Genomic DNA, 20,183 nt, shown 5'->3' with positions numbered 1-20,183 from the left:
TCTCTCTCTCTCTCTCTCTCGTTCTCGCTCTCACAATGCTTCGCATCATCATTTTTCTCTCTCGTCGTTCACTCTATCTCTTTCTCTCCCTCTCACTCTTCTTCTCCCATTCTGTCCTCTCTCTCTCTATCTCTATCCCTCTTTCGTTTCCCATCTTCTTTATCTTTCTCCTCACTCTTTCTCTCTCTCTCTCTCTCTCTCTCTGTCTCTCTCTCTAACTCGGAATCACAAAATAATTCTATTCATCGGTATCGCGATATCGTTTTTGTTGCTTTCGCACAGGTAATGGATTATTAATCGTCGATGGTTGTATGTCTGCTCAGTATCCGTGGGTGATCGCTAATTTAACTCTATATCGTAGGGTTTAATTAAAACGGAATTACGGCTTACAATTATTAAGATATCTGTGTCGCCCGGTACTCCCCCCCGAGCCTGCACTTGTAAATAGCTGATTGTGCTCTCGAAAAAGGAACGGTAAACGAAAACTCGGTATGAAACTCATGAGATAAAAGTGAACAACGTACATGAAGATCCTATCGTCCCTATTGCGTAAGCCTACGGATTAATAATTACGAGAAAGAAAATAAATGCGAGATACGAAGAGACGAATCTCGTTTTCTCTGTCCTGTCCGGCGTGTGTGTAAGTTATGTATATCTCTCTGTGCGTGTCACTCTCTGTGTCTCGTGTGTCGCGCGTACGTTAACTATGGATTATACCTCTTACCCTTGACCGTACAAAAATTAAATAGCAGCATATGCTTGCTTGCTTGCTTGCTTGCGTGCGTGCGTGCGTGCTTGCGTGCGTGCGTGCGTGCGTGCGTGCGTGCGTGCGTGCGTGCCAGCGTTATGTGCGTGGAACAGTGTCTGTGCGCTAAAAGCTTATCGTGTAAACGAAAATTACAAAGGGATAAAAAGATAAGGGGATAAAAACCGATAAACGAGAAGCAAACGAAGAAAACGTGGAGAACGTCGGATAGCGTAACTTACAAAGAAAAACAGAAGAAAAACGACAAAAGGAAGAAGAAAAAAGAACAAGAAGGAAAATCTACGGAGAAAAGAACACGTGCGCTCCAACAACGAACATAAACAAAAAGAAAGAAACGATTCTTGAACGCATTCGCGTCGATCCTGCCGCGACGAAACCGGTGCGCGCACACGCGCGCGCGCGCGTTTCGTCGCAAGATTCTAAGGTCTCTTTCTCTCTCTTTCTCTCTCTCACTCTCTCCGTCTCCACTAGTACTCTCACTCCACCATTTATTTGTCTCAGGCGATTCGAATCCCTGCGGTGCCCTGCCAATTTCATCGCGTTCCCCCTCTAACCCTCGTTTAAAACTTAGAAATTAGATACTTTTAATTACACATCGTTTGGTAACATCAGTCCAAAGAGACAAGTTCGAAGATCAGTCCAATAAGGTAAAGTCGACTAATTAGAACGATTAAAAACGAAAAAAAAGGTAAAAGGAAAAAAAAAAGAAATACGAACAAAAATATAGAAGAAAAAAAAACGAATAGATAAATCAGTCCAATTCAGTCTGACGGCAGATCGTGTCGCGGATGGCGGCGGCTGGCTAACTAATAAAATTGCAATCAGGTACGCGTCTCGAGCCTTCTTTTTCCATCCCCGGTTTCGATAATTCGCCGTCCCAGAATCCCAGAACCCCCGACACTCGTTTCCGAGTTCCTTCGCGTCGCACCACCCCCACCCTCCCTCCCCAACACCACCCTTTTCTCGCCACGGCCATCGTGAACACTTCGGTCTACGCCACCCGCCCCGACGAACGGGAGCCGCGAAAAAACGCGCAGCCATCCGCGCGGACACTCGCTCGAAAAATTCAACGATTCAGTCTTTCGGAAAGAATTTCGCCCGAACGCCGCACCGGCGCGCCGCTCGGGCAGGATTTTCGTATTTTGCACTGGCCAATCGTAAATCGTTAAGGAAGCACCATCGCCCTCCCTTGCGTTACAGCTTCGCGCGCGAATCTCGCAAGGCCAACTTACAGAGCGCGAATTCCGAGAACGGCGTCGTTAAACATCACATTCCCAAACGCGAAACGAAACGCCCGGCACCGCGCCGCCGCCGCGGTGCCGGTCGTTCACAATTATAAATTATCTAGGAGACAAGAAAACACCCGCGGGTTCGCGCGTCTCTCGCGATAATTTTCTCGCGCGCAGCGACGCGTCGACGTATATACTTTTAAGCGAAATTAAAAAAAAAAAAAAAATATAATAAGACGAGAATTAATAAACGAACGAACGTTTAGAAAACGAACAGACGAGATAATAAAAAAAAAAAAAGATATTAAGAGAAGATACTCAAATAAACCTCTACTAATATATAATTTGCAGTTAAATATTCATTCAATTTATATTAATTTCAATAATAATTTATTATTCTCATAATATAGCGCCCCCGACCGCCGATCGGAAGGCGAATATATATATTCCGCAATATTTGGCCATTTTTACAGTAGTCACAAATCAATTTCTTTGAATAAGTCTACTAGTTTAAATATTATCAATATCAGTTCTTTCTCCAGTCCTGACTACTATAAAACTGTGTTTCGTTATTCTCTCTCCCTTTCTCTCTCTCTCTCTCTCTCTCTCTCTCGTTCTCTCTCTCCCACTCTTTCTCTCTGGCACTCTATCTTTCTTTCATTCTCTCTTTCTCTCTTTCTCTCTCGCTTCCTCGCTCTTTCGTAATTTAAAGCTTCATCCTTCTTCGTTTCCTCTTCCCGACCGAACAAAGAAACACCACACTCTTTCCCGACAACGTTCCTTTTATCCCCACTCATTATTTATTCGCATAATAATGTTCGGCGTCGAGCGTAGTTTCGAGCGCTAAAGAAAATCTGCTAAACGATCCCTCATCGCTCGTTCATTCTCATTCTCACACGCACGCGTGCCATACAAACACTCTCTCTCTCTCTTTCTCTCGATCCTACTCTATCATTCATTCTCTCTCCCTCTCTCTCTCTCTCTTTCGTTCCCTCATAGTCCGTGTCGATCGAAATTCCATGGGACACGCTCGAATCTTTTCCGAGTACACGAAAGAAGGAGAAACAACCGATTTTTCGCGAGAACCTCTTCGAAAGTACGAGCGACGCGGACCACTTAAACGGAATATAAACCTAATTTAAATTATCATAGCCTATCTAACGATGTACAGGTGTGTCTTCGTGTCAACGTGTTACGTGGACCGTCGATAAGTATCAGACTGTTTGCATACGAAATTGCCGATCAAGAAACTCCACGTAAGAGCGGGGATACGATAACAATTGGTAACGTTGGTTCACAAGGGATTACCGTTCTGCAACGAACCGCAGAACCGAGACGAAAATAAAAAGAGAAAAAAATGCGGGTAGCTTTGGCGTGAACCACGAAGGTGCAAATCTTATTGCACGTTAACGCTAGACGTTTTGCACGAACAATCGTATACGAAATTGCACGAATCGAAATATCAAAAGATCTGTCCCACTCTCTCGTTCCTCCCCGATTTCCGACGTGTTTTCAAGGGACTAGTAGTAGCCTAACGAATGAAGAGAACTTGAACATTGCGGAGAATACACACCATGGCGAGGGAACATATTTGTTGCAAAGCCCGGTAACGGTTTAGAAGACGAAAGTTCCTCTCTCCGCGAAACAGCAATTTCATATGCGCCAACCTAATATTTTACTATCGAGCTGCTCGTGTCTCAGTCGTGTCTGGTTGTGTTGCGTGTTATGAACGGGGTCTGTATGCCTGGCTGAGTTCACCGTTTGTACAATGGATGCGCTGTGTACGGATGGGTCCCGGTACACGCTGCAAAATATATCGTGTGTGTCCATGTGTGCCTCGCGAATTACTTTGCGATCAATCTTCTACGAATGTCGACGCACGACGGGACCTAGTCTGTCTATATGTTTATCGTTCGGGGAGCTTCGAAGCTTTCCTGACGGCAAGCGATACGTTCTAGACGACGTACACACTCCGAGATAACGGCACAGCCAGTCAGCAAACCCAGCGAGGCCGTAGATAAAGGTTCGGTTCCGGCGGTCGGCGAAAAGTATCGCGACGATCGCGGAAAAGGGACGCGCAGAACGGTGCTGTGCCAAGCGGTACTCAATTCTACATTCTAATTTCGAATCGAATCAGTCCTAAAAATTTCACGAATTCCTCAGGGAATCCCTCTAAGTCTTCATCTCTTAAAACGATCTCCTATCGATGCTCTCCCCGGAGTTAACTACCTGACTGTACAATAACCTGCAAGGCGTCACTTTAGAAACGATAATCCTTTAGACAACGAACCTCTCGCAGTACCATAGCTACCGATTAATAAAAGGGGACACGGAATAAAGGCTGCAGAAAAAGGGAATCAAGTTGTATCGAACCGAACGACCCAGAAAACGCCCGACGATCCCTAGACCATCAGGAAGTCCTCGAACGGTGGCTTATCAAAGTTCTACTAAAATATAGGTATATGCTATGTAGTCGGTTATATGTATATATGGCTATTATCGTTTAGTTATATAAGTAACCTGGCAGTGTCGGTGGACCGTGTTTCTCCTCTCCCCTCCATCGCCCCTCTCCCTACCTCGGATCGTCTGAAAACCGAACGCGTTGGATTCGCGAGACGCGGTTTCCGTCGCGCTTCGAACGGACTTCCCGTGAAACGGATGTCGTCACCGGGACTGTCCCCCCATCGCCGCACCGACGCGATTACGGGCGAAAAAAGAAAACCGCAACGAGAAAGCGCGCGAACGCGCGTGAGTAAGAAGGCGGAGGCGAGTCGGTCGGGCGTGGATAATCAGCGAAGAATGAAAACGTTGTGTGTAGGTGTACGCGTGTCCATGTGTACGCATCCGTGTACGCGTGTTTCGAGTAAGTGTTGCGTGCACGCGTGCAGAACGCTGCAAGGCCACGCGAGGATGAGACAAGCCGTCCTTTTCAGATTTTCTCGCTCGTCCGCCTCCGCCCTGAGTATTGTGAGAAGTCCGACTTTCGAGAACGGAAAACGAAAACACGATCAAAACGGAACGAGAAACGGTTGGACACGGTGACGACAGGTGTGATTAAAAAAAACAAAAGAACCAACAAAAAAAAGGGGGTGAGGAAAAGAAGCCGTGAAGAACGAAAGGAATCGAACCGTTCGACATACGAAATGCGACTGCGAGTTCGCGGTGAGTCCTGTGTGCGAAAAAGAGTTGATCTGGTTTTTTTCTCGAGAATGGATTACTCGTGCGTTGGAAGTGCGATCCCAACGAACGTACAGGCGTGCTGTGGCGCTGCAACTGAACCATTGAAACACGTCTTGCAGAATCGTTCGTACGCAATCGATAATAGTGATGATCGATGACATTAAACATAAAGAATTAATATAATAATAGTAATAGTAATAAACATAATAATAAGATAAGGTACTTTACGTAAAGCCCGGTATATACCATTGAAATGAATAATGTGTCTGTGTGCAAGGTACCCCCGCTAAAGCATTTAATATGGAATGAATATATTAAGATAAAATATATACGTATATATTATATTATATTATATCAATGTACGTCCTTTCTCACGGTCCGTCGCGAAACGATAACGAAATCGTCGCGGAGAGATCGATCGTTCCTCCATCGCCCGTCATCCCTCACGCGGGTACCCTGACTTTCAACGTAACACTTTGTAACTTTTATCCACCACTCGTTCCTTCGTTTCTTTTTGTGTTTTTTTTTTTCTCTGTTTTCTGTTTTTACAAACGCCGTGTTTATCGATCGTTATCGATCCGCGACGGAGAGGATCCCCCCCAACCCCCCAATTCGCTGCTATCGCGTGTACTTTTCAGTGAACCTACCCCCTCCCCCGAAGCCCGACCCACCCACTCAAACATCGAAACAATTAAAAGATTCTCGAGTCTTCTGGTTAATCAATATTCGTTTTACAGTCTTGTCGGAAACGTTATCGGACACGTTCCCCGCCTAAAAGTTAGTTGTGGACGATGGTGTCTTGGACACCTGGAAGTATTTTTTTCATTTTTACCTTTCCTTCTCTCCCGTTCGCTACAATTCCCATTCTTCGCTTCCTCTTCTCCTTCATTTTTTTTTCAATCATTTTTTTTAAATCGAATACGTAAAGTCTAACCTACCGTGTATAGCCTGCGATTTAAGCCGTGTATCCGTTCGATACAGGATGAAAGACGATCGCAACGGTGGCGCGTCGTCGGGCGAGCTTCGGCGCGTCGTTCGTTAAACGGACGTTGCGAGAGACCTGGCTCGCGAAGAAATTCGACGACCCCCGGCGCGCCCCTTCGCGCGGGACGGCGGGGACGTTCATTTCGTTGCGGTCGAGAGCGCGGAACGCGGCACGGCGAAGCAAGGACCGGCTCGGATTGCGTTGGCACTGGAGTTCGGCGCGATCTGAGATGTCGGTGGTGCTCGCAGGCGGTCGTCGCGCGGCCGACCGTCGGTCACGATCGTCGTCAGACGCAAACGAATCGACGCGACTCGATCGAGAGGATCACCGCGCGGAAAAATTCCGTCAACGAAACCAGAATATCCCTGCAACCCCGACGTCCCCTACGAGTTTTTTTCAGTTGTTCCAATCGTCGAAAATTCTACCGTCGAATTGTCTCGTGAATGGCGTGGACAGACCGAGAGGATTACGGTATAAAAGTAGACGAAAATAACTATGCAGCCTTACCCTAAGATCCGCCGTTCATCGCTCTCTCGTCGCGAAACTTTCGTCAGTTTCCGATCGCAGCGGAACGGCGACCGCGAAACGGGCCCGTCGACGATTCGCCCAAGAGCACGTTGACGACGATCGTAACAGTGTGCAAGCCTGATTGCGGACGGGACGCGTCCGGAAGATCGGTTTCCCTACGGACTTCCGCGACGGAAGACGGAAAGGGATGCTGCGCGCGTTCCTCTGCTCGAACAACTGGAAGGAAAACCTTTCCGAGAGGAACCATCGGTTTCCTCTCCCCCTACCTCGCGTTCCTCGCGCGATCGCGAGATAATCTCGCTGAGCTTAGTCTTAACAACTGATAAACATTAGTCCGACAGTGCGAAGACCGAGGCCGAATCACCGAGCAACCTCTACGGAGCCCGGTATAAAATCTCGCAGTCTGTGATACAAGATACGGGAATAATCAGCGGTTCATTCGCGGAGATGATCGGGAACTCGGTGAAAATATACGAGAAGGTAGCGTCTCGCAAAGGTGCCCGCGCCACTCGAGCTTAATTAGTAATAAAACCGCCACGCGTCCATCGTCTTCGTCTGGAAGCACTGATTTCTGTTTCTTTAAGCCAGCCCCTCTCTCTCTCTCTCTCTCTCTCTCTCTCTCTCTCTCTCTCTCTCTCTCTCTCTCTCTCTCTCTCTTTCTCTCTCTGTCTTTTCGATCGTCCAGGCTACACTTCCTCCTTCGTTCCTCACGGACGTCGTCTTCCTTTCTTCCCGACGGACACGCTCTCGCCCGTTGTCGTCGTTGCCGTCGTCGCCGTCGTCGTCGTCGTCTTCGTGGACAGCATGCGCGCCGGTTAATCTACCTATACTTTCGTCTCCCCCGCGACGCGGATTCGAAAAAACTACGAAACGCGAGAGAATCTCTCGTTACAGCAACTGGTCCCATGGTGTCGCGAAAACGTTAACAGAGATCGTGGTCGTCGGACCGACGAACGAACGCGCGAACGAACGGAACACCCGCCTTCCCCGCGGCGATATCCGATGGCGTCCGCGGCGCCAAAACCGAGTCTAATAACTAACAATGTAACAACAATTTCCGTGTTTCGCGCGGCCTCCCGCCGTTTTTCTCAGAAAACGACGAACGTAAGGGACTCAACAACAAAGAGCGACTCGCGTCCCGGCCGCCGTTACACGACGTCGTAACGCGGACGCGGAAAGGAAAGAAAACGAGAACACAGGCGCGAACCCTCCCTCCCCCTGAACCACTGCATGCTGCCACGGAGCGGGACACGGTGTCGACGAGTTTCCGCAGGGTCCTCAGTCCATTGGCACCGTTCTCCTCGTTCTCTCTTCCCCTCTTCTTTCCCCCGGATTTTCCTATTCTTCCTTCCCGTTCGCCCGTTAAGCTCGTTTCACGGTGTTCCTCGTCCGGCACGGTGCAGAGCGTCACGCGACGATAACCGGGCCGCTCTATTTCTGTCTACGGTGGTAGATGCTCTTGTGATTGTTCAGGCTGTTCAGCGTCCTGAACACCTTGTGGCAGAACGCGCACACCGCGCTGTTCAGGGGCTGCAAGTGCTGCTGCTCTTTGTGCCGTTTCAGGGTGAGCTTCGTGGAGAGGGTTTTGCCGCAGACGTCGCAGGTATAGCAGACGCCCGGCGGCAACAGGCTGCCGTGCAACGGGTGCGACAATCGCATCGCGAGGATCGCGGACGGTGGACCGGCTGCGGGCCGTCCCGTGAAAATAAGTTGGACGACGCGCGCGACGAGAAAGACGGTCCGGAACGCACGCGGCCGGCGTTAGAACATATATGCGATTGAATGGTTAGAGACAGAGCGGCGAGAGGAAGAGAAAACGGAAAAGATATGTAACAAGCAGCAAAGTGAATCGAATCGTTAGGTGATCATATTTGAAGCAGAAACAGCGAACAAAATATATTAACGAAGACTCGAGGAGATTGAGAGAAATGTTAAGAGAAAGAGAGAGTGAGAGACAGGGAGAGAGAGACAGAGAGAGAGAGAGAGAGAGAGAGAGAGAGAGAGGGAGAGAGACAGAGAGAGAGTGAGATAGAGTGAGAGAGTGAGAGAGAGAGAGAGAAAGGGACAGAAAGAGAGAGAGAGATTGAGAGAGACAGAAATTGAGATCGAGAGAGAGAGAAATTGAGAGATTGAGAGAGAGATTGAGAGACAGAGAGAGAGAGAGAGAGAGAGATATAGAGATAGAGATTGAGAGAGAGAGACCAAGCACCAATATGTCCGTTATAAATATCGACACCCAATTAAAAAGAAAAGATATTTTCCGTTACGAACCAATATTTGTGGCGTAGGAGGAGGCACACGGAGAGCCACGTGTGTGGATGGACCCCCAGCGCAAATCCGTGTTCGTGAAGGTAGCGGGTAGGTACACACAGAACAATGACGAACCAGAGCCGAACGTATAGCCGAGCGAGCGGGACCGGGAACAAACAAGAACAAAGATACGACTGCCATTAATATCACTGGACAAGATTAGTGTACGCTGATGGTGTTCTTCGATACGCAGGGCCAGAGTTTTCGGGGCTTTCGTATGGTGATAAGGGTGATTTGGTTTGGTTTTGGCTGGTATTGATAATGAATTGGTAAACAACGGGGATATTCGTTGGCATTCAGTTACGGGGCAAAGGGAGAGAACGTTGGGGATGTGGCGCTTGGACGGTCAAGGAAACGAAAAGGATCGACTTGTTGAAGGGTGGCAGAGAGGTTGGGGGTGACAAGGAGATACATGCGTCGAGGGGGCCGCCGATCGCCCGTGGTGGCAGCTTGTTCTCTGGCTCCTCTCAACCTCCGAACCACGAGAACGTACTTTTGCGGCCGCTCGATTTCATGATTTTTCCTATTTCTTTTTTTTTTTTTTTTTTTTTTAAATCTTTTACTCAGTCCGTTCTCCGATCTGTTTCACCGAGTTCCGATCGCAGAGAGAAAGTTGGCTCGGGGCTCTGGTTTGTCATTGGCCATAGGTAACGCAACGATCGGCGATCGTCGCCACCGGAAGTCCGCCGGGATTCTCTACGAATCTCGAGTAATCGTTACGTATCTTTTACTTTTTTTTTTTGCGGTGGACACGCGCGCGCACGTTCCTGCGCGGCCCTGAGCCGTGACTGATTCCGAGTCGAGGTACTCTCCCCGCTGCATTCCCCCGGAATTCTTCATTTCCTGTGGCACACGAGGCGCGCTCGCGCGCGCGCCCTGCTCGCTTCACGGGGATGTTCGAGGCTTTCACGAGAATTATTACAGTTCTTAAACTGAGGACATTAACGGTCGCTATTTAAACAAGAGTTCCTCGAAACTGTACGCTCCTGGCGAGCGAACCGCGGGCGCGACTCGTGTTGCACATGTTCTTTGCACTGTAGAACGGAAATCGATCAACTGAACGGTGTACGGTAGGACCTCGATTGAACCTAATACTTTTCGTCAACTGGATCGTTCGATATGTTATCGACGAATTCAATGAACACGATTATTATCTTATACCTCAAGATATAAACGATCGAATGTCATAGTTTCCATCTCTTCTCTATTCGTCGGATCGATCAGCTAAGCCAATTGAATCTAATAATCGAGGTTCCACCGTATGAACAGAATGTCCAATCGTCGGACAGATACACCATAAAGCCTGCAGAGTTAAGAACTGTAACCGCGGAGTACAAACGGAATACAAACGGCGGTCGTCGTCCTTGTCCGCGCGCGAAAGCTCGTCCCATCGAGGTCACGGGGGAAGAGCTTCCGCCGCGTCGGGACGGAAGGAGAAGCAGCGGTTCCTCGCGCCGTTGTAACGGCGTATTTCTCGATGGTGGCTGACCCTCGGGTGCCGCGAAGCGTGAACGCGCACCCATTGACTTCGGGGACGAAGAACGTGAGCGTGCGAGCGAGCGAGGCGGCACCTCGGCCGAGTGTATGCGTGTCACGGGGTCTGGGGCGCGCGTAGAGTATCACGGCGGGGGTATGGGTGGTAAGTGGGTCGACCGGAAGCGCACGCTGGGCAACGAGGTGTGCAGCAGCAACGACGGCGGCGGCGGCGGCGGCGGCGGTGGCGGCGGCGGCGGCCCAAGAGAACGGAACGCAGAAAAGAAAATGCAAAACCCGCCGCGACTCGGCGGGTTGCGTAATTCACCGCGGCGAAGGTTAACCCTAGAAAGACCGAGCCTTCGGATCCATGCGCACTTATCTGACTGCATATCGCGCGTCCGATGCTTCCTCTCGTTTAGAACAACTAATAATTTCTCCGACGCGTGAACGATCTTTCGATGTCGATGCCGAATTATCAAAGTTATCGTAAATTTTAATAATGATTTTAATAGGACAGGCTCGAGTCTTTTCAAAGCTAACGAGCGACACCGCCGCGTTACCCGCGTGTATATACCCTTCTCGTGATGTACGTGAAAGGTCGGTGGCTGTTTTGGGGTAGGTGAGGGGGCTGGGGGTTGGATGGGGGCCGCTCTCTCTCAGCGTACAAAAGAAACATTTTATTCATAAATAATAATAATAATAATAATAATATTAATAATAATAGTTATTGTAATATTAATATTAATAATAATAAACATAATAATAATAATAATAATAATAATAATAATAATGGTAATAGTAATAATAATTGTGAATCGTGTATCAATTATAATAAGAACATTAATATAAATCGTGGTAAAGGGTAATTATAATACGAATAAATCCGAACGTTTCATATAATTTCGCGAATCCGATTAATAATTAGCAACGAAATGAAAGAGGAAAACAAGGGTACGTATACGTGAGTACCGATTTCGACATGCGCCGCTATCCCTTCCGTCAAAAACCCGATAACAAAGGTAATTAAAACAAAAAACACAAAAAAAAAGGGAGAAGAGATTAATAGAGAGGTGAACAAGAAACGGCGATATTAGCGATAAAAAAAAAAGAAGAACGTACGGCTATATTATGTATGTATGCACGTATGTATGTATTTATGTATGTCTCTATGTATGTATTTATGTGTGTATGTATGTCTCTCCAGGAGCTACGTGACAATCGTGTTATGGGAAATGGCGGTCCCAGAGTGTCCGAGCAAAGGTCTAACCAACCCTCGGTGTGGACGGGACACCTTGATCTGACAGGCAATGCTTATTCGCGTATCTAAGAAGCCGAACAGGTCCTACCAATTGACCTGTGACGATTGGTACTACAGGGTCCGGGTGCCCGCGGGTTGCTTGCAACCCGTCCGGACATTGGCGTTGGCTTCGTAGCGACAGTAAGCCCGCATGCTGGGCTACAGCGTCCCGCCTGCTCCTGGACCGGACAGGAATTCTGGTAGAATTTTGGAAAGTGAGCTCGGCGCTACCAACAGCCTACTTCCGCGGGACTCGTCATCCCCAGGAAGCAACGCTGGCGAAGCTACGGCCTCAGCTGATCGAGCTTAATTTCAATTCCACGCCCATGGGGGCCCTCCTTGTTAGGCCTTCGTGGCAGGTACGAGGAGGTAAAGCGGACTTCCCTCTGTGTGTATGTATATGTGCGTGTATGTACGTATTTATGTATGTACGCGGGTATAATATGCGTGTAATTACGCTCGTATCGATAAATTCTGATATAAAAGACGTTGCTTCCGTACATATGTACACGGGAAGTATGTACGCGCGCTCGCGCGCCGTCTATTCTCGATCGAACGGATTTTATATACATTCTACGGATAGGCGACGCTCTCTTCGTCGAGAATACATGTATACATTCTACGCCCGAGATCGATGTATCGTTAATTATCATTTCTTATCATTTTTTTTTTTTCATCGTTTTCGTTAAATTTTTTCGAAGTTGAACCTTAAGGGAAACTCTAAAAGTATCACAATTTCGCCACCGGGCGGAGCGATCGCGGCGATCGTTCGTGCTCCGACGAAGGTGGCCGTACGAGAGGCGCGTCAGCCCCGTCGACGGATAATTCGATAACTGTCGCTGCGTTTCGTAGCCTGAGGACGAGCGGCGGCAGCTGCTCGCTCGGAGAACGAACCGTCACGCGGCAAAGGACGAAACGTTCCGAGGGGACGAAACGAAAGGGAAATGTTGCGAGGCGAAACAGCTAACGCGATTCAGACGCGAATTCCCGCACGAACGACGCGACGCGAAATCGATCGATCGTTCCAACGATCCTCCTGCTCGCGATCGACGAAAGAAAATTCCACTAAACCTAATAAAAGTGAACTGGACGAGAAAGGCTGGAATCAGGGTAAGAAAAAGAGGACCTATCGGCTCGATCCGCCGCGCGTGTAACCACGTGAACGGCGCTAACTTAACGACACGTTTAAACTTATACTTTATCATCAGGTTTGTACTGCGACGTTTCTTCGTGACACCGTGTCGGACGATGGACGCGGCCACCGCCAACGATATAAAACCACCCCTCGTGAACCAAGTAAATATAAAAATAAACGGGGAACGTTGTGCGCTTTTTTTTTTCTTTTTCACGTTTTCTCGGACAGAGTTAAATAAAGAACGCGTTCCAAGCAAAGGAGTGTGTTCCAGCCGCGAGCGGAGAAGCACCGGCGACGTGTCCCGAATCCGTTGCTCGACCCGATCCGGCTCGACTATTTACACGTAGCGCAACATTTATAAGTATATATGTGTATATATACTTAATATCTCATATGCATTCATATGTATGTGTGTGTACGTATACATATACATATATGTATATATCTATATATAATATATTTATATAAATCTCTCTCTCTTTATAACCTTAGTAGAAAAATTAAATTTGTCGATTCGAGCGTCCTCGAACCCCGATAAAACTTCGCCTCCCTTTTCCTTCGACAACTCCACGCGTTTAAACCCATTTTATTATCGATCCGCTCGAACGGAGACTCCATCGAAAACTATAATAACAGTATCGTCTACTATCACATAGTGTTCCCCGCGACTCGAATTCGACGACGAAGGGGACATGGGGGGGTTTGGGGTGGCGGGGCAGGGGGTAGAGGGCCTCCTCGTATGTCGGGTCGCCGTGGAAGAAAGGGGAGTTGGGGGGGTAAAAATTGCGCGAGCCAATGATGATCGGTGGTAAGCGGCCAGAGGACGTACACGCGATGAGAAACTAAAACGATAATAGCGTATATCGGACGCGCGAGTAACGCGAACGACAGAGACATCGACGTCAAACAGATAAACCAAACGATACCGCCTTGAAACCCGATAAATCCGACACCAGTGTTTTAAAGGAGATTCTTCAACGACTCGTCTACGCGAGCCCCATACGTCAACAACGATCGAGAAAAACCAATGGCTGAGCCTACGCAGCGCGGCAGAGCGTTGCTCGTTCCAATCGTTCGAAAGGGAAGGAAACGCGCGCGTGGTGAACGCCGACCTCGATCTCTGAATCGTCTCGGATCCGTCCCGAAGATAGACGTTCGATTCCGATCGCACGGAGACGATCGATTAAGCGACCACGGGGGATCTCTAGCCTAACCAAAAGGAAGATTGCAGTTTCACGGTGAACTTCGACGAGACTGGGACGATTCGCTCGATTCCAACCCTAATCGGCACGGTTCGCAGGAACGGTTAATCGCGACGACGGTTGCTGCTGATCCGGGTGCTGTTGTTGCTGTGGCGGGTGCTGAGAGCTTGCTCTCTCCGTGTGCTCTCTCTGCTCTCTCTCCCGTTCGTGCATCTGTTCCATCTTCTTGCGTTGCTGCTCGTTCTTGCTGTGTTGCCGATGATAGATGCTCTTGTGGTTCCGGAGGCTGTTCAGGCTCGAGTAAACCCGCTTGCAGATGTTACAGATCGGTTCCTTGCTGGGCCTGGTGTGCACGTTCTGTATGTGCCGCCTCAACCGCGTTAGGGAGGTCAGGATTTTGTTGCAAGGCTCGCATCGAAACTCATCGGACGCGCCGCTGCCAGCCAACTGACCTGGCGGCAGAACCAGACACAGGGGGTTACTTTTTGGTTTGTTCGCGCACCGAACGACGTCGGGTTTTTGTTTTTCGGCTCGCGGGACGGGGAACAGAACGGGCACACCCGTGCCCGCCCACGTTCCCCTATCCCCGCTCTAGAGCCCTCCATTCTCTAGCCGCGTGTGTCCGGCGATACATCGTCATTTACTTTTACTTTTTTTTTTTTTTTTTCTATCGCTTTTACTCGTCGCTTTCACTCGTTAACACCACCATCTACCACCATGTATGCGTTTAACTTTGCATTGCTTTTTTTTTTTGTTTTATTTGCCGAGCCGATAGAAGAAACATTCGTGCGCCCATCATCGATTAGTGTGTTTTATATTTTGTTTTATGTCCGCGCACGTTGCCACCGTCACCCGACCAAGCCGTGCTCAAACTGTCTTTTTATGTTTTGTTTTTTTTTGTATTTTTTTATTTATTTGCGTTATGTACTCGGTAATACCATACGTGACAATGCTTGCAGGTGCTACCACATAGCATTCTTCGTCGTTACGCACGTTCTACGTCTCGTCTGACACGCGGCGAGGGGTCGCCATCGCCTTCCGAGGGAAGCGAGTCCCGCCAGCGTTCGGTCGTCGCCATTGTCACCGTTTATATTTCGTTCTACTTCCGATTCTCGGGGCGTCCCGTCCGTCCCGCCTCGAAAATCTTTTACCCCGGCGACGGCTGGGAGAGAACCAGCGTCGCCCGAGAGACCGGGCATGTATCCCGCGAGTCGTCTCTCGTTGCAATCGTTAAACCACGGGTACGCTGACAATGGCGACGGTCGTTTTGGCGAGAGACTCTTCCGTGACGAAAGGCAGCGTGCCCTGCCTTTGTTTCTCGCACGATTCGTATCGTTGTGCTCTTGTTTTTTTTATTTTTTTTTTTTTTTATTTGTTTCAAGAGTTGTTTTGGTGTTGGTATTTTTTTTTTTTTTTAGCGCATTACGATAGTAGAGTGCAAGCAATTCCAAGATTCCAGTGAACGATCGTGAGCGATGACGTTAGTGTTTTCAGAGCACCAGAGATGTATCCATGTCGATGCGTATTATTTACAGCAAGACAGAGAGCAGAGTAGATCTTGGAGGTATAACGTGTGTGTGGAGGTATTATATATATATGTACATTACAATATACATATATTCTATACAAGAGTGTGATATTATTTGGTCTAACGGGATGATGCGATGAAAACGAACGGTGATTCGCAGCGATTTACAAGGTAAACGGAGAAACGTACAAGCCTGTCGGTCGGGCGGATCCGAGAGTTCCACGCGGGTTTTATCGAGTCGGCAGTAGTACAGTTCGGTCAGTGAAATAACACGGTTTCTTTCCTTCGAAACGTCCTTTATTTTCTCATTCATCTCTAAACGACATCCACGCTACACGCTAATAACATTCGCCTTGACTAAACTCTTAACTTTTTACCGTTCCTGGCTGGGTGCTCGGTAAAGGGGACGCGCGCGCGCGCGCGCGCGACGGGTAAGCGACCACCGGGCACGAGAAAGAACGACGCTCGAACGCGGAAAAATGATCGGGAACAACGGATACGACCGCGAGGCGAGACGGAACGAGCGTCTCGCGTCGTATCTGGACCGCAAAAATTATTTTTAAAGGCCCGCAGATAGGATGGGTTATAGTCCAATCGGCCGATAAATAGATTCGTCCTTGGCTCGATTCGTGCGCGCGCGAGAGCGCGATCCGTCCCCGGCGAAAGCTCGGTCGGCAAAAATTGCCGCGCGTGCTTTTCAACCGTAGCTGGGCCGATCCACCCGGCGGATAAAAGCGGCGCCGGTGATCGACCGAGAGAAAGCTACAAAGTTGACTTTATCGCCGTCGGGGTTGAAACTACCCCCGCGACAGGTCTCAGGGGGTGTGGATGAAGAAGAGCACAGTAATACCGAAAGAGGGACGTATCGATTTAGCTATGGTTGCTCGGGCCACGTTTGCCGGTGAGCCGGAGCAGATGGCGGAACGTATTTCCGAAAAAGCAACCCCTTCTCGACCGGCGCTTCGAGCATGCACGTTTCGAGAGCACGTCCCCGTGGAACTTAAGCTAACGCGGTTAGTCGTGTATTAAACTTTCTATTTTCTTTGGCGTGCATCGAGGTAACTCGTTTCACACGATCGGAAGACTAGACTTTGACGAAAGGGAACGCCGTTCGGGGAGTATGTACAAAGAAAGCTCGTGAACTGGTCGCGGAAGGGTATTTACAGACGCCTGAGACCATTTCCAACGCGTCCGTGGTTCGCCCGTCGAGTGGCATCCGTTCGATTTCTCGTGCCGGGTAGGATCAAGGGATAGAAACGCGGCGGTGGTCGTCGTGGACAGCCGGAAACGCGGATCGGAAGAGCCGGCCAGACTCCTCGGGTCCCTTCGTTTTCGCCGCACGTCCGTAGTCGGAGAGGTCAAGACGGAATCCTCGGCGCAATTCGGTCACTAAACCACGGGGGCCGGTCAATACGTGACCTCGCAATGTTCCTCGTGCTCCTTGCGCTCCTTCCTCGCGTGGTACTGGCTCTTGTGGCTGACCAGGCTGTTCCTGGACTTGTAACTCCTGCCGCATTGATCGCAGGAGAGCGACTGCGGCACGTAAAAGTGCGTGTCCGCCAGGTGCCTCTGAAGGGACCAAGCCCGCGAGAAGGTCTTCTGGCAGAAGTTGCAGTAAGTGCCGCTGTTCGAGCGGTTGTTCGCGTGTTTCGACTCTTGCTCGAAGCCGCGAGTCGGCTTGGCGGATGCCTGCTGATTGCCGTTCTGCGCGAGCCACCGTAGGTCGGCGAACTGCGAGATCTCGTTGGCCGCCGTCCTCGGCTGTTGATGCTGTCCGCCGTTAGCTCGGCGGCCGTTCTGATGGCTCGAGCCACGATCCGACGACTGCGAGTCGATCTGATCGGCGAGCAGACAGGTCTCTATCTCGTCTATCTTCGGCGACACCGGCTCCGACTTGAGCTCGATCTGCATCTGATCGGTAATGTCGTCTAAGAGATCGATTATGGGCAGCTCCTGGTGCTGTTGGTGTCCCTGCACCACCACGCACCGGCCAGCTCCTGCCTGACTTTGCTGGCCAGACCGGCCGTGGCCGGTTTCCCGTTGACCGTCTCCGTTGCCTGCGGACTGCCAACCCCCGTCCTCCTCGGCGACCTCCCGGTCTGCAACCAAAGAGGAGGGGGCTGAGTCCAACCGGGGTTCCCGCGGATTAATCTTACACGCGCTGTCTAAACGAAGCGGGCGTCGAGGGCGGATTTCCTTCGTCCTGTCGTCGAGAGCGACGCGCGGTTTGCGACGCGGGGACGGCGGGGGCGGCGAGAAAAAGGGGAGGCTCGGGCGGCGGTGGCGGTGGCGTGCGAGATAAAAGAAAAGAGAGGAGTTCACCGCGGAGGGAAACGCGGCCGCCCGCTTTCCGACTAAACGGACGCGGATGTTGTTAATCGGCCGCGAGTTAAAAGGAGGCGCGGAAGTGAAGAGCCGCCGGGAGCGGGACGGAGACGGAGCAGGAAGATGAAGAGGCCGCGCGAGTATCGGTGTACGGAGGAACGCGAGGGTTGAAGGGCGGTCTGCTGTTCAAGGGAGGTGGGACGGAGGGGGGCCGTGGGTGGCAGTAGCTCGAGAAGGTAGGACGAGTATACGAGTATTCATCGTCTCATAAAAGCCAGTATAACGTTCGCCGAGGATGAGATGTCGATACAACGAGAGGAGCGGCGTTGGTAACGGGTGTGCAAGAGAGCAAGAGCAACAGCAGGAGCAAGAGCAAGAGCAACAGCAGCATAGGTGGCGGCGGCGGCGGTGGCGGTGGCGGTGGCGGCAGCAGTACAGGAACATAACGGGCGATGCTTCTTCTTTGCGGGATTTTACCCAGCCGGTTACCTTAGCAACGGAACCTCCCCCCACGAGCAACGCTCCTTCCCCTGTTTTTCCGCGGTGCCTCGTTGGGAAGGGGATATATACCTAGGATGCGTATTATTCTTAATAACCCCCCGTATGCCGTTGCGCTGTATTATGACTGATGTTGACTCTAAGCGCGGAGAGCCACGGCGATCGATAGCCTCCGCTACACTCTCTCCGCGACTACGAAACCGGGAGAGAGCCAACAACGACGGGAGGGCCGAAGGGGGTTGGCAAAGAGGGAAACCAAGAGACAGAGACGGAAAGAATGAGAGAGAACACAGGCAGAGAACCGGCTGCGGGTGGAGGCGGCCAGGGGGACGCCGAAGTAGGAGGTGGAGGACACAGGGCCGAGGGATCCAAGGGGAGGGAAAAATCTAAGTAGCTTCCGGATTGGTTACGCGAGTCTTACGAACTTTTTGAAAGAGTTACGTGGACAGTGGTGGGGGCCGAGGAAGACGGGGGCTCGCGAACCAAGGAGGAGAACCAGAGGAAGAACTCTCTCGCCGACCCTCCTCCCTTTGGCCCTCCCAGACCCTCTTTTCGCCCGATACGCGGTTGCGCGTTTCGCGAAATCCGTGCGATCAAACCGATAACTCTGTTTCGCGTGTCCGACCGTTCTTCTCGTTCCCTTCGAGTCGAAAACCGACGTGTTCCTATCGTTCCTCGTATCTAAGATCTTCCGGCGCGCTACTCGTCGAGTCCGGTCGGACGGTTTTCGTTCGAAATCTCGCGAGAATCCGTGGCAACGAACCGCGGACGGGGAGAGGAAGAAAAATGAAGACGCAAGGCCAATTTCTTCGCGAGAATCTCTCGCTCCGCTCTCGTTCGCTGCCGGAGACTGGCGGTGGGGCTCGAAACTAAATTGCCTCGATGAATTAAGCACCGCAACCGAGTAGACCTTCACCTTGTATCTCTCTCCCTCTCTCCGCCTCTCTCCCTCGGGAGAAAGAGACCGGAGGTGGTAAAGCCAGAGAGAGAAAGAGAGAGAGAGAGAGAGAGAGAAAGAGAAAGAAAGAGAGAGAACGAGAGATAGAGAGTCGTGCACGCCTCTCCCGGAGATCGCGATTCGACCGACACCGTAAACAAGCTTTATTGATTTCCGATTGCTCGTCGAAAATCCCGCGATAACGCGGCCGCCGCCGATGGCCGGCGAAAGAAAGTCCGTTCCCGACGATTGGAACGCGGCGATCGATTCTTTTCGGCGCGCGGGCGGTCTCGCTTACGTAACCCGGTCGAAACTACGATTCCGATTGGCGACTAGATACACCGCGGATGCGAACGATTTCCGCTTCGAGATCCCGACCCCGCGAGAGATCTCCTCGTCGATCGAGAGGAGATCTTCCCGAGAGGAACGGAGTGGGAGCCGCGAGGAAGAAAGCGGCGTCGCACGCACCGTTTCGGAAAGCGTTGCAAAACAGAGAAAAAAAAACGACGAAAAAGAGATCGAGCCGCGACAGCAAATGATATAGAGCGAAAGTGTAAACGCCCCCCCTCGCTCCGTCTCTGTTCGTTCACCGCGGTCCCGCTCTCTCTTTCTCTCTCTGTTACAGCGTGCCGCTCGCCGCCGCCCCTCCCCGGCACCACCTACTTCCTAGCCCGCGGATTCTCTAGCTCCGTCGCTCCGACGGGTTCTCCCGATCGCGACACCCGCGCTCACTGTTGCGCAGTTTTCGAGGTCACCTCAAGTTCATCATCGATAATAGCGCAGGCAA

The 20,183-nt window shown here is 50.5% G+C and overlaps 2 protein-coding genes across 11 annotated transcripts in view; both read right to left on the bottom strand.

Moving 5' to 3' along the window:
- Positions 1–1,725: 1,725 nt before the first annotated feature.
- On the bottom strand, positions 1,726–8,680 carry LOC143174684 (broad-complex core protein-like). Its single transcript, XM_076368924.1, has one exon. It carries the CDS (start codon positions 8,345–8,347, stop codon positions 8,120–8,122), a length of 228 nt encoding a protein of 75 aa, XP_076225039.1. The 5' UTR covers positions 8,348–8,680; the 3' UTR covers positions 1,726–8,119.
- Positions 8,681–11,948: 3,268 nt separating this feature from the next.
- Positions 11,949–20,183, bottom strand: part of br (broad-complex core protein) — a 41,374-nt gene continuing 33,139 nt past the window's right edge. For 8 of the 10 annotated variants that reach the window (XM_076368876.1, XM_076368878.1, XM_076368866.1 and 5 more), the window contains one exon: positions 15,120–17,735. In XM_076368876.1, the coding sequence (XP_076224991.1) occupies positions 17,044–17,735 (692 nt within the window). In that variant the 3' untranslated portion in view covers positions 15,120–17,043. Of the gene's footprint in view, positions 14,561–15,119; positions 17,736–20,183 lie in introns of those variants that run through there. The other 2 variants (XM_076368880.1, XM_076368881.1) reach the window with 1 other exon arrangement.

Source organism: Nomia melanderi, chromosome 1 (assembly GCF_051020985.1).
Source record: "Nomia melanderi isolate GNS246 chromosome 1, iyNomMela1, whole genome shotgun sequence".
Lineage (NCBI taxonomy): Eukaryota > Metazoa > Arthropoda > Insecta > Hymenoptera > Halictidae > Nomia > Nomia melanderi.
This window is presented reverse-complemented; position numbering and strand designations above follow the sequence as displayed.